The 15,578-nt window shown below is 39.2% G+C and overlaps 1 protein-coding gene across 1 annotated transcript in view; it reads left to right on the top strand.

Moving 5' to 3' along the window:
- The window catches only part of HCRTR2 (hypocretin receptor 2), a 46,734-nt gene that overhangs the window by 20,345 nt on the left and 10,811 nt on the right, over nucleotides 1-15,578 (top strand). Inside the window, exons 2-5 of the mRNA XM_075268389.1 lie at nucleotides 1,445-1,623; nucleotides 9,921-10,164; nucleotides 13,800-13,915; nucleotides 14,219-14,442. Coding sequence (XP_075124490.1) covers nucleotides 1,445-1,623; nucleotides 9,921-10,164; nucleotides 13,800-13,915; nucleotides 14,219-14,442 — 763 coding nt within the window. The remainder of the gene's footprint in view (nucleotides 1-1,444; nucleotides 1,624-9,920; nucleotides 10,165-13,799; nucleotides 13,916-14,218; nucleotides 14,443-15,578) is intronic.

Raw genomic sequence — 15,578 nt, 5'->3', positions numbered from 1 at the left:
TAAGAGATCACATACTCCTAAGCATCATGGTGTATCCACATAAGAGAGAAGACATTCCTCATTTAGAAGCATGGTACAAGACGTACAGGAAAGAAGTTAGTGAAGGTAGCAGCAATCTGAACACACAATAATAACATCCAGCATGTACAGTATTAATGCATGCGGATATAGGGTTACTGTCAAAAGTGGCAGAAATTACAAGGGAAAGCACCAGTAGATGTGAGTACATCTGAAGCATAACCTATTCCTGATATCACTGTTAGTGCTACTCCTATAAAAGGTAAAAACAAACCTAGCACATAAGAGGGAAAAACTAAATATAGTTTTGAGACACATAGTATGTTCCCAAAGTATTGTCCTACATCCAAAATCGTGTCTATACCACAAACTAATAGACAAAACAAAGAAATAGGTATACAGACACTCAAAATAGTGAGGTCAAAAATAGACCAAAACTCGTAATAAGAATATACAAACTCTTCACAGGGGTATAGTACAACCACTATTTCAGTATTGTCACAGCCAGGCTGTGACAATAAGAATATACAAACTTTAATAGTATCACATTAAAAAGTTATACAAAATAGATGATGCGAGTAACACACAGATAAATGTACAAAAAAAGAGCACAGCAAAGAGTCCAATACTGCCCAGGATTGTCACCCCCATTGTTGTCACCCCCAGACGAAGGCAGGCGTGCCGAAACGTGCGCGTCGGGTGCGAGTCGGCAGTTTCTTCTATTGCCCCTCTACTTCTACTTACATGGTTTATATCATGTACTTCCATTCATTAATATGATAGACCTGCTGTATAACCTCTGCTGCCGTTTATTAAGTTTTTTACAATCTACTTTGTGGCCATTTTTTCTAGTCTATAAGTACTCAATGCTCACATACTTTTAGCTTAATTGTGTGTTTGCATTATTGCACTTTGCACTATATATACTTTAGGATACATTTGGCCTCCTTTTGGTAGCATTTGTATAATCTGGCCTTATACTTTAGCTTACCTTGCTGGTTCATGTGGTATATATATTCTGTTTACCACTCACGTTTAATTACATTTAATAACTATCCTGGGCAGTATTGGACTCTTTGCTGTGCTCTTTTTTGTACATTTATCTGTGTGTTACTCGCATCATCTATTTTGTATAACTTTTTAATGTGATACTATTAAAGTTTGTATATTCTTATTACGAGTTTTGGTCTATTTTTGACCTCACTATTTTGAGTGTCTGTATACCTATTTCTTTGTTTTGTCCTATAAAAGGTACTAAAACAGTAATAGAATATTAGAAAACAAGCAGAATACATAGATTATGTAATTCATCACAGTGAAGGTATTTATTTGGCAATATTTTATAATATTATAATAATATAATATATAATATATAATAATATAATAATATAATATAATTTGCTTTAAAATTTGTGCATCTTTTTAGTTTGTGTTGCAGTTTGGAAGAATCATCATATGAGGACTGTCACCAACTATTTTATAGTCAACTTGTCACTTGCAGACGTGCTTGTCACTATCACATGTCTTCCAGCAACATTGGTAGTTGACATAACTGAAACGTGGTTCTTTGGAAAAACTCTTTGCAAAGTAATTCCTTACTTACAGGTACAGTGCCCTGGTTGTACATATATATATATATATATATATATATATATATATATATATATATATATATCTCACAGCCTTTACTATAACATGAAAATGTTTAAAATGTAGTATGAAATGTGCTTAATATTGCTGCTTGTTCAGTAACGTTAATTCTGCCATGCAAGACAATATAACCTATATCATCATTTCATTAGGTGGTTTTGTTATACTATTTCTATTACTGTTGTTCTAGATGATTGTATTATAGTAGGAATTGAATTGAGGATTTTAATAATTAAAGAGGTCGGACATATAAAGACAAGTATTTGTAACTGGATTAACCAGTTATTGGCTGCCAGCTAAGGATCAGTTGTTTTTTACAGGAAGCTAATTTACCTAGCCGTATGTTTCTGGTATGTGGGAGTTAACATATACAGTCACCAAAAGAACATATAAAATCCATGGAGATGTTGCCCTTGGTCACATTTGAACCTATGATCCTTTTTCCCATACCATTTCTTTTCATTACATCCTAATGGGTTGGGTCAGTAGCTTCAGTGAAAAGGGTGGTATAGTATATTTCACTGAATTGCAAGGTTCCCTTCATTGTCTAATACCAGACCCCCATATTGTGAAAACTCCACTATTTGATGTAAACAGTTTTACAGTACCTGCAAAGTGGATGGGATTCTGGCTAATCTCATACACACATTGCAGAAAAATACCGTCACTTTTTTGTTAATCGCAGCATGTCAATTATACCTTCGGAAACGCTGGCATTTTCCATATAAGTATATTAGGGACTATGTGGGGCCTTTCAAGGTGTCTAAGAGAAAACACAGCCCAATATACATCACTCCTTACAAAACTATATAGCTTGCAGTTTTGTTTTGTATCATAGTATGGACTAAAAGCACACATTTTGTAGGCGAAAGCCCTATATAGTGAACCACAGCTGAAAAACAGTGCAGGAAAAAAATGCAGCAAAAATGCATTGTATTTTTCAGCAGCATTTTACATTATGTTTTTCCCTTTAAACCTATAGGGAAAATGAGGGTTGTCCTTGGTTATGTTTGTTTTTATTAAGGGAGTTTACTCATTGATGCTGACATGCAGAAAGACTTAGCAAAATTTATTTACCCATTGTATTTTCATTCTTTGAGTCTTTGAAAATCTGTTTGTAAAATCTGTAAAAAAAATTCTACCATTATAAAATATGCTAAGCAAGTGTATTGGTTACAGGCAAATACATTCAATCATACATGGGGAAACTATCATGCAAAAATTATTTCACATATTACCTGCTTGTAATTTTTTTATACAAAACCAATTTCATCCATTCCTGATAAAAAATACTTCTGTCTAAAATTAGCCTTCAAGGGTTTTCCTTCATAGAAGTTACATAAAATTTAGGTAAAAATTTTAAAATTACCATTCTTTAAAGGAGTTGCCTTTCCAAAAAACTGCCACATCTGTCCATGAGCTCTGCCTATTATTGCACCTCATCTACATTTAAAGGGATTCTATCATTATAATCCCATATTTTACTACTAACATGTAGAAATAGCCTTAAGAAAGGCTATTCTTCTCCTACCTTTAGAATTCTTCTCCATGTTGCCATTCGGTAGGTTATACCCATTTTTTGTTGTTATGCAAATTAGTTTTCTCGCAGCACTGGGGGCGTTCCCCTACACTCAAACAACACTGGGGGCGGTCCCTGTACTTTTTGAAAACTCTCCAGCGCTGCCTCATCTTCTACTGGCACGCCTCCCCGCAGTGTCCTCTGCGATGTCTTCTTCTGGCGATGGTGTCTTTGGGATCTAAATCCCAGGCATGCACAATCAGCTCTGCCATCCGGCTTCAGGCAAAGCCGACTGTGCATGTCTGCGGCCATTTTCGTGAAGCCACTTACACGAGCATACTGTGCATGCAGTACGCTCCTGTAAGAGTCCACAAGAAAATTTCTGCACAGACATGTGCAGTCGGCTCTGCCTGATGGCAGAACTGGCTGTGCATGCCTGGGATTTAGATCCTGAAGACACCATCTCCAGAAGAAGATTTCGCAGAGGACGCCGTGGAGTGGCGTGCCAGTAGAAAATGAGGCAGTGCTGTGAAAAAACTCATTTGCATAACAATGAAAAACAGGAATATCCACCAAATGGCGCCATGGAGAACACTTCTAAAGGTAGGAGAAGAATAGCCTTTCTTAAGGCTATTCCTACGTGTTAGTAGTAAAATATGACATTCTAATGATAGAATCCCCTTAAGCAAATGTAACAACTGTAATAGCAGACAAAGACCATGGATAGTCAGCGCTGCTTTTGTAAAATCAGGGGACATTTTTTTTAATACTGGACAAATAGTTCAATTCTATTTAGATACACTCAATTGACTTTATGCCAAAGCATCATTTATAAAGAGTCTTAAACAACATAGAACATGGTGATTTGCTTATCAGTGCGAAGCACAATGGATACCATGTTAGGCTAAGGCCCCACGTAGCGAGCTGCAGCCGAAAAATGCTGTGGAAAAGACTATGGAGGAAATGCATTGCATTTTTTTCTGCAGTGTTTTTCACAGAAAGTCCACAGAGTTTTCCTTTGTGGACTTTCTGCCTCTATTATACATATACAGAAAACACTAGCATTTCTATAGGTATGAACTAACCGAAACACACAATTTTTTAATCTGCTCCATCTCTGCTGCATATTTTTTTCTGCAATGTGTGGATGGGATTAACCAGAATCCCATCCACTTTGCAGGTACTGTAAAACGCAACGTGGGGCCGCGGTCTTAAAAGGGAAGTTTGAGCTTTCTATTACTAACATTTCTCCAGTATTGACAACGTTCACAGGCCCATTAACCCCAAAAGATGTATACATTTAAGCTAGGAGATACCGGCTGCTATGATGATAGAGATTGCCTTTGGTGTTAAGTTAAACGGGCATTTGAATTAAGAGTAAATTTAGATAGAAATGATCCACTTTATATTGGATTATTGAGAGAAAGGGCCTATATGACAAAAGCCCTCCGTGTAATTCAGCTGTAACACAGCTCATTTATACACAAACTAAGTCATTCTAATTCATTTACAATAAGGTAGAAGCCATGTCAGGGTTCTTCTTTATTTTATCTGTAGGGTTTATTACTGGCCTAGCCAAATTCCATATCAGAAGATGAGGAACAAGGGCTTGATGGCAGCCATGGAACATGAAAAAGGTAGGAAATTTAATTTGACTTAACCCCTTAATGACACCGCCTACTTTGACCTTTAGGGCCAAATACTTTCTTGCTTTTTTTCACTCCTATATTCTGAGAGCCATAACTATTTTATAGTTCCATTGACATAGCCATATGATGGCTTGATTTTGCCGAAACAAGTTATATTAACAAATATACAAATATAACGTTAAAAATAGCAATTCTTCAATTTTTGGGGTTATTTTTTGTGTTCTTTTTCTTTACCTGATTCTGTGCGTCAGTATGATTATAGCGATATTTGTCAAAACGTATTTTTTATGTTTTCATACTTTTGCACAATAAAAACACTTTCTTTTTAATAATTCGGTACTTTTGTTTTGCATCACTTTATTCTAAGAACCATTACCTTTTAATTTTTCAATTGATCAAGCTGTGTAACGGCATATGTAACGACATGTAGATATGGTTGCTGCTCTGCTGTAGAGCTGCAAAGACCGCTAGAACAGTAAGGCGAATGTCGGGAAGGGGTTAATATGAGTTAATCTCATTACATGAAGTTTAGTAATAAAGAAATACATTGGGATATTGTTCCCTGTTGATTATGGGAATTAAAGTGAATCATTCTGTTCTCCCAAAATTCCTCCTCGAAGGGCTTTGGATCAACTCTACATTTTTATATAATCTTGGTATAAACAGACCAAACTTCCAGTTTTCCATTTTCAGGGGTGTAGTTTACTGTATTATGTAATAGTAGAAATGTTACCATATTGTATATTCAATGACTAGAAAATCAAGCACGTATACACTAATAACACTAATAACAGACTTATTTTGATGATAGTTTCCCTGTAAAGTGAATGTATTGATTCATATAATTTTGTTTGCACTCATACGTATATGTATTTCATTTTGTTTGTACATGTGTACATATTTAATCTGACATGTTACCTAAGGACCCCCCAAGTGGAAACCTATACGCAGAGAAAAGCATTTACCTGGGAAAACACATAGACCCCGTAGACTATAATGGGGTTCGTGTGGTTTGCACACAAAACATGCGGAGAGAAAAGTGCTGCTTGCAGGATACTGTATATTGATATAGTATAGTATGGCACAGTATAGTACAGTATAGTATAGTATATATAGTTAATCCAGATACTAGGAAGATACATACAAAGAAAAAAAGAGGAGAAATGGCAGCCAATGCTGTGGTGTCAACTTCAATAAGAAATTCACTGAATCTTCAATGTTAGTGAATGCCACTTTATTGTGCATACAGGACAACTTTATATCATTCCTCCTCTTTTTCTCCTTTGGATGTATCTCGAAAAAAAAGTGCTATGCTTTTCATAGAAAGTGGAAACCTCTGTGGACTTTCTGCTTCTATTTCTTTCTTTCTTTTCCGGCTTTACGCGCGCTCCCGTTGAAGTGAATGGAAAGTGTTTAACCCCTTCCCGACATGCGCCGTAATAGTACGGCGCGTGTCGGGTCTGTAACTATGGCGACCGCCCGGGAGCCGGGCGGCCGTCATAGCCGCCGGGTGTCTACTGCTTTAAGCAGTAGACAACCGGCTCTAATGCCTCCGATCGGTCCCCGGACCGATCGGAGGCATTAACCCCTCCGGCGCTGCTGTCAAAGGCGCCGGAGGCGCCATCTTCCCGGCGGCGCATGGGCGCCGCCATTTTGGCAGGGATCGCCGGCTCCTGGAGCATGCTCCAGGGCCGACCCCCCGTTGCCATGACAGCCGGGAGCCTTGTTAAGGGCTCCCAGCCAGTCTGCAAATTCTCTCTTTTGCAGGCTGGTGTATACAGCCTGCAAAAGAGATGATGCTTTTTTGCAATGCATTGCAATGCATTAGCATTGTAATGCATTGCATTAGTGATCAGACCCCCTGGGGTTCAACACCCCTAGGGGGTCTAATAAATGCAAAAAAAAAATTAAAAAAAAAGTAAAAAAAAATATAAAAAGTATTAAAAGTTCAAATCACCCCCCTTTCCCTAGAACACATATAAAAGTAGTTAAAAACTGTGAAACATATACATGTTAGGTATCCCCGCGTCCGAAATCGCCCGCTCTACAAATCTATAAAAATATTTTTCCTGTTCGGTAAACGCCGTAGCAGGAAAAATAGTCAAAAGTGCCAAACCGCCGTTTTTTCACTGTTTTAATTCTGATAAAAATTTGAATAAAAAGTGATCAAAGTAATAACATTTCCCGAAAATGGTAGAAAAAGTACATCCAGCCCCGCAAAAAAATACGCCCTATGCATCCCCGTACACCTATGTATAAAAAAGTTACGGCCGTCGGAATATGGCGACTTTTAGAAAAAAAATTTTTTAACACCGTTTTGGAAATTTTTTTAGGGGTCAAAATGTAAATAAAACCATATAAATTTGGTATCCCTGGAACCGTACCGAAACACAGAATACAGGGGACATATCATTTTGGCTGCACAGTGAACGCCGTAAAACCAAAGCCCGTAAGAAAGTCGCAGAAATGCATTTTTTCTTCAAATCCACCCCATTCTGAATTTTTTTCCTGCTTCCCAGTACATTATATAGAATAATTAATGGTGGCATCATGAAGAAAAAATTGTCCCGCAAAAATTAAGACCTCATATGACTCTGGGAGCAGAGAAATAAAAAAGTTATGGGGTTTAGAAGGAGGGGAGTCAAAAACGAAAAACGAAAATCAAAAAATGCCATCGGCGGGAAGGGGTTAAAAGTGCTCACGTGTACGGCTCAGAATGAGCCAAGAGCTTACGCCATATGAAGGGGCCCTTATTCCTTCCATTGTTTACACAGCGTTGCTATAACCACAGACCTAGGATATAGGACAATTGATGTCACTTAGTACTGGCAGGACAATCATTCAGTTAATTGCAGTTTTACTCATAAATCCCAATCTGTTATCTTGCTTTGTAAACACACAGATAACACTGAGAATATTCTGTACAAGCATATGCATATTATCTGATCTGCAGAAGAATTGTGTGTCATGTTCAGCGGAGGAGGGGGGAGTTGAACACAGGAAGTGAGAATCAGACACTGCAGGCAAAGCAGAAACAAGGAGATGGAAAATCCTCTTTAAGATTACACCTGAACAACCCCTTTAAGAAGAATGTTCCATACTTTACACAGTATGATATCCCATAGTGGCTTCTACACTGTATAATATCCCATAGCAGTCCTCCACATAGTATAATGATCCATACTGGCCCCTCCACATAGTATAATGTCCCATAGTAGTCCACTAACATAATATATTATATATACAGTATCCCATAATTGCCCCCTATGGTTTTCTTCAAAAAAAAAAATTTTTAACTTAGGTTTGAAAGAACTCTAAATTTTTTGGGTTCTCCACAAACAAACCATTATTGTACTCTGGGAACTCTTCAGACCTCAGAATATAATGAGTGGGGGCCGAGTGGAGGTGATTGAACATAAAAAATAGTTTTACTCACCTCTCCTGGCATAGGTCTTCCGGCCTCATGAATGCCCTTAGAGACAGAGAACTACTGAGCAAACTTTGTGAGATGAATCACACACTGTGGACCACAAAATCACAGAATGTCAGTCACTGGGCTATGCTCTGCAGCAATAGTCAGGGTAAGGGACCTGCGTCCTTAATGGGTTGGTCCAAAGGGAATTTTCCCAGTAATATATATTGCTAATCCGCTCCTGCGACCACGTCATGCCACTAAACACATATGCGTATCTCAACAGCAACTAATTTCCATCTATATATGTATACAAAATGCCATAGGCTAAGGCCCCAAGAGGCTAATATGAGGCTAAGGCCCCATGTAACGTAAACACTGTGATTTGCAGAAAAAAAACGCAGCGTTTTACAGACCCTGCAGGCTTGTGAATCTCATTCACACATTGCGGGAAAATACGTATAGTGGACATGCTGTGGTTTCCAAAACCATGGTTTTGGAAATCACAGCATTTCAATTATACATACGGAAATGGTGGCAGTTTCTGAATAGGTATAATTGAAGCAGCATGAAAAGTGGGAAAAACCACAATGTGTTGCTGCTGCAGTTACCTTGTGTAAAAATCTTGCCTTGGACAAGAATGCAAGAAAAAGTGAGAAAAAATTAAGTAAACAACAAAGATTTAAAAAAATTGGAACATGAATAGGGTTGAGCCGATCTTGACTTTTCAGGATTGATTTTAAAATCCGATTTCCGATCATTTTTCATTCGAACCCGATCTCGATCCCAATTCCGATCCCAATGCAAGTCAATGGGATTTTTTTTTTAATCGGAGATCGGATTTTAAAAGCAATCCTACCCCCTGGTGTTCACTTACCTCCAGAGATGACTGGTCCTGTGCCCCGTGCCTTCATTCTTCGCCTTGCTGCTGCTCCACGCTGCTTTTCTTCCTTCGCTGCCCTCTCCCTGCCAGGTTAGGAGAGTGTGGGCGGGTTAGGAAAGTGTGGGCGGGTACTGGGAGGGGAGACGTCACATCTCCCCGCCCTGTACCCGCCCACACTAAGCCACAAGCCCCGCCTACCTAGCGCTTTAAACACTAACCTGGGAGGCGGGGCAGCGAGGCAAGAAGAAGGAGGGCACTGGAGCAGCCATCTCTAGAGGTAAGTAGCTGCTAAAGATTTAGTTTAGCCTTCCATTCGAATGAATGGAGGCAGCCGGCGCGCAGGGGGTTAAGGCTGTGTGTCGGCTTCTTCCATTCATTCCTATGGAACTGCAGCAGAGCCTTCACACTGAATATACATTGTATACTCAGTGTGAAGGCTAAGCAATGCATTGTGGGAAAAATCACCGATCTCGATCCGACATAAAAAGATCGTGTTCGGAATTCCGATGGCGATCGTGAAATTTTCTCAATCACCGATCGGAATCCGATCTTTTCCGAACACGATCGCTCAACCCTAAACATGAATAAAAAGATCTGAACTAAGTTACCAGATACCTATACATCAGACAATCAATATTGGTAACAATAGTCATCTGGATCATATATAATGTGCTGAAAAGTGAAGAAAAAAACAAACTGCAAGAAAGACTAGTTTTATATGTTTTCATGCAAAACACTGAGTTTCAGTTTTAATGACAATGGTCTAATATTTGTAATCTTTCTTTGCAGACTGTGTCAGTTTCTGTCTCTGTGCTAACACTCAGTTGTATCGCCCTGGATAGATGGTATGCAATCTGCCATCCGTTAATGTTTAAAAGTACTGCCAAGAGAGCAAGAAATAGCATCATTATTATTTGGATTGTGTCCTGCGTTATAATGATCCCTCAGGCAATCGTCATGGAGTGTAAAAGTGTGTTTCCGGATTTAGCTAACAAAACGGTATTATTCACAGTCTGTGATGAACGCTGGGAAGGTGAGTGCTCTGATAGATTATTACATTTTTTTTTTCTAATTGTAAAGTATGTCAGAATTTAAATTGGTTGAATGGAATATAACAGTTCAGCGATAATGCCTTATCCGAGCGGCAAGAAAAAAAATTCATTTATCAGCTAATACATGAGCGTTTATCTAACCTTCATTATGTGATTTGGCAAAGCCAAGAAATGTTGTATAGCCTAGTTAGAATTTCTGCAGTAAAATGTGACAGTCGATTTACTAAAACAATACATACACAGGAGCAGGCACACAATAAAAAAATGTATAATAGAAACCATAATGGGGCCCCTTCTTGGTACTTGGTAGCTGCACTGTGAACATGTTGTAGAAAAAAACAAAAAAGGGAAAAATATCCAAAAGTAAGGATTTTTTGCTATCACTCATTAGAAAACATGGTATATAAAGTTAACAAACGAACCCGATCCCAATTCCGATCCCTCTCCCCCCAGTGTCCGCTTACCTGCACAGCTGCAGCTCCCAGTTCTTCTTGGTCTGGTCCAGTCCTCTGTCCTTCACATGTCTTCAGAGCGCCCCCCCACCTCCCTAGACTAGTATTGTAGAGATGAAGGGAGTAGGTGGGGCTTGGTGCAGATAGAGAGTGTGGGCGGGGAGACGTGAATGCATCACTCATGTCTCCCCTTCCAATACTCGCCCACACTCTCCTAAGAGCAGCCTTCTCTATACTACTAGTCTAGGGAAGCGGGGGCGGGGCAGAGGGTGCTCTGAAGCCACACGAAGGACAGAGGACCGGACCAGCAGAGGGCAGCGGCAGCACTTCTGAGCAGGTAAGTTGAATGAAGTTCACAAGTAGATAGATATTACTTTACATTGACTTGTCTAGTAGATAGACAAGTCAATGTACAGTAGTATCTATCTACTCGTGAACTTGCCTCATCGTCCTCACAGCAGCGCAGCACACAGTGATTTACCGCAGCCTGCCACTCTTCTGCTTTGTCCCTCTTTTACCGTGTATTCAGCTGAGTATATGGTAAAACAGGGACGAAGCAGAAGAGTAACAGGCTGCGGTAAATCCATAGGAATGAATGGACGCAGCAAGCACGCAGGGGGATAAGCAGCTGGACACTTCCATTCATTCCTATGGGTGCTAAGTTTTTCCCACAGTGATTGGCCAGTAGCCAAGCATTGTGGGAAATAAGCCCCAATCTCGATCCCGCCCGAAAAGATCAGGATCGGAATTCCAATCGTGATCGTGAAATTTTCTCGATCGCCGATCGGAATCTGATCTTCTCCGATCCCGATCGCTCAACCCTAATCACCACATTTTTAGGACAATATTGAGTGCAAAACTAAAGAAAGGTAAATGTGTAAATTGTGGTAGCATACATCCAGTACACCCCATATTTTGATATTATGAGGGAAAAGACACTAGATGTGATCGACCAGAATGCTCCCTCAACACTAGGAGCTACTGGGAAAATAGTGGGGAATGTAGTGTAGTCTATGTATTCGGCACAATTTATATATTCACATTTCACCATCTGCTTTGCATTCAAATCTCGGAAACGTATGGTCACTATATGACACTGTAAGCCTATGTGTGCTCAAACTGCAGTTTTAACCCTTCTCGACATCCATCATACTAGTGTGGCGGATACTGGGTGTTTAACTATGGCGGCAGCTCAGGAGCCAGGCAGCTTCTATAACCGCCAGGTCTGTTTCATACTGTTTTACAAATATTCTCCTTTCCACACTCAAGTCCTAAACATGCCTTCAGAAGCAGGACCTTAAGCAGCAGAGCTACTGAAAACTCTTCCTCCAAGAGACTAAGTTCATGCAAAAGATAAGCCTCTCATGCACTTTCACGCACTATAGCACACATCCTCCTGTGAAGCACACTGTTTTAAACATCACAACACATATGTCACAACCTAGGTGGAGGAGACCAGAGTATGGGAGTTGTGGTGGCGGAGGATGTGCCACTTGCTAGTCCAAGCTAGGAATGTTACAGACTCTATGGCAAAGTTCTCCAGCTACTTCTCTCGAGTTCTCCCAGACAGGGATGCTGAGGGCAGTGGTGTCACAGGGAGTACTGACAGGGACCTGGTTACCTTCAGTCTAAGCCCAAACACGTTCCTCCTCTCAGGGTCCTCTCCTGTTCCTCCTACCGCGACACATAACATGTCCAATAATGCAGACAGCCATACTCTCTTGTCAGAGCTGTCTCTAGATGAGCCTAGAGCAAGATTCTCTCCTCCTAGGGGCTGTATGGGTAGCCGTTGGGCTTCAATTCAGATGTTGGCTGTAGGAATACTCTGTACATTGTCACTGTACTGAGCTAGAGCTGGAACCAAACTGAAGAACACCCTGAAGACCTAGATCTCCTACAACCCCATCCAGTGACCTGTGATCGGCCACACCTGAACCAACGGTAATGGTTTGAAACATTGAGGGGAAACAACAGGAAAGATGCTTAACAATATATATAGTTGACATTATAACATAGAACATAAAGGATGAGGCATATCAACATAACCCAGGGGTACAAAAGACAAACACTTAAAGCAGTAGCACTCTGCGATTCTGCACACTCCATGAATCTAGCCCTTATGGAAGAGTGGCAAGAAAAAAAAAACATTGATTAAAGAAAGACATAAGAAGTGCTGTTTGCAGTTTTCCACAAACCATATACGGGACACACCAAAGATGTGGAGGAAGGTGCTCTATCAGATGAGACTGAAATTTAACTTTTTGGCCTAATTACAAAGCACCATGTGTGGTGGAAAAGTAACATTGCTCACCCCCCTGAACACACCATCCCCACTGTGAAACATGGCGGGGGCAGGATCATGCTGTAGGGAGGCTTTTCTTCTACAGGAACAGGGAAGCTGGTCAGTGATGATGGGAAGATGGATGGAGTAAAAACCTTGGAAAAAACCTTTTGAAGGCTGCAAAAGACTTGAGACTGGGAAGGGAAGTGACCTTCCAGCAAGACCATGGCCCTAAAGATACAGCCAGAGCTAAAGTGAAATGGTTTAGATCAAAGAATATTCATGTCTTAGAATGGCCCAGTAAAAGTCCAGACTTAAATCCCATTGAGCACCTATGGCAAGACATGAAAATTGCTGTTCACAGATGTTCTCCATCCAATCTGGATGAGCTTGAGCTATTTTGAAAAGAACAATTGTCTCACCACTCTTATAGGAAGGAATCCCCATCTATGATGCTTGCTGGTAAAATGTTCTTTCCTCTAGTTGTAAATGATGTTCCCTTTTCACTGTCACCAGTCTATTAGTAAAAGGATAATTGGAAAGTTCTTTGTATGATGCCTTCATGGATTTGTTTATTTTATTTTTTCAATTCAAATGCATAATCTTACAGTCTTCTACATTAAACTTCATCTCCCAATCTCCAGCCATGCTTCCAGCTTCCCTAGCTTCCCCTGTAATATTCTACTACAAACTTTGATTACTTGACATAGTTTAGTATCATCTGTAAACATCAAAAATATGCTCTGTAAATTCTCTACAAGGTAATTGATAAATATATTAAAATTAAGAGGACCCAGTACCAAAGGTTCTGCTATGTGTTACATTACTTCATTTATATATAGCATAGACAGTAAAGTTACTTAATTTTCTGTTTCTATTTTAGGTGAAATTTACTCTAAAGCATACCATATCTGTTTCTTCTTTATAACATACATGGTTCCATTGTGCCTCATGATTCTAGCATATCTGCAAATTTTTCGGAAGCTTTGGTGTCGTCAGGTGAGTTTCTAATGCAAATCACCATCCATGGAACTCATCTTATCTATGATAATATATATTGATGATATTTTTATTAAATTTGGACTGATGATATTATGGTGGGGGAAATCAAAGTCCAAGATATACAAATGACAGCTAGTTAGCATATGATATAACTATGAATAAATTGTTTAATTTCACCCAAGGATTTGTGTCTGATAAATTTACATAATGACTAAAACATATAGTAAAACAATTTGTACATGTATATACCTCACCTATTATAGCATTAGTTCTAAAATTGTTTAATTCCTTACATAACAGATTCCAGGAACTTCATCCATAGTTCAGAGGAAGTGGAAACCTTTACAATGCCCAATCCAATCCAAGGGGCAAGGACAACAAGTAGTAAAACCTAGAATTAATGGCGTGGCTGCTGAAATAAAACAGATCCGTGCTAGAAGAAAGACTGCTCGCATGCTCATGGTCGTCCTACTGGTGTTTTCAATATGTTATTTACCAATTAGTATCCTAAATATTATGAAAAGGTAAGTACTGCTGTCATTATAATTATAATTCAATATGTACAGTCAATATAAGCTATAATTGTATTTGTTTTATTATTTATTATTGAATGTGTGTTTATGTGACTGCTTGTCTTAACCCCTTAGAGACACAGCCCAAAAGTGACTTAAGGACCAGGCCTCTTTTTTCAAAACTGACATGTGTCACTTTAAATGGCAATAGCTTTGAGACGCTTTAACTTACACAAGTGATTCTGAGATTGTTTTTTTGTGACATATTGTACTTCATGTCAGTAGAAAATTTTTGTCGATATTTTTTGCCTTTGATTATGAAAAAATAGGAAATTTGATGAAAATTTGGAAAAAAGTGCAGTTTTCAAACTTTGAAATTGCAAGCCTTTCAAATGGAAAGCCATACTACCCAAATTTTTTGATAAATATAATTAACCATGTCTCTGATTTATGTAGAAGTCAAATTTTAATCACCCTTTCATTTTTTTCAGATATTATAAGGCTTACAAGTCAAGCAGTGATTTTCCAAATTTTCAAGAAAATTTCCAAAACACATTTTTCAAGGGACCAGTTCAGTTTTGAAGGGAACTTGAGAGGCCTCTCTTGTAAAAACCCCCATAAGTCACCCCATTCTCAAAACTGCACTCCTGAAAGAATCCAAAACAGCAGTTAGAAAGTTTCTTAACCCTTTCAGCATTTCACAGCAATTAAAACAAAATGGAGGTCAAATTTACATTTTTCAATTTCTATCACTAATATATTCATTTAGCCCTAGAATTTACACATTTACTAAGGGTTAAAGGAGAAATTGCACCCCACATTTTGTTACGCAATTTCTCCCGAACACGGCAATACTGTGCTGGTACCCTAATGTACGGGCACACGGTCGCTCTCAGAACGGATGGAGCGCTAATTGGATTTTGTAGGCCAGATTTTGCTAAAATAGATTGCAGGCACCATGTTCCTTTTGCAGAGCCCCCAAGGTGCCAAAACAGTGGAAACCCCCAAAATGTGACCCCATTTTGGAAACTAGATCCCTCAAGGAATTTATCAAGGGGTATAGTGAGCACTTTGACCCTACAGGAGTGTAACAGAATTGGCCCAACAAAAGGAAAAGTGACATTTTTTGCTATAAAATGTAGCTTTAA

This window comes from Leptodactylus fuscus, chromosome 3 (assembly GCF_031893055.1).
Source record: "Leptodactylus fuscus isolate aLepFus1 chromosome 3, aLepFus1.hap2, whole genome shotgun sequence".
NCBI lineage: Eukaryota > Metazoa > Chordata > Amphibia > Anura > Leptodactylidae > Leptodactylus > Leptodactylus fuscus.
Note: the sequence above shows the minus strand (reverse complement) of the source record. Positions and strands in the feature narration are given on the sequence as shown.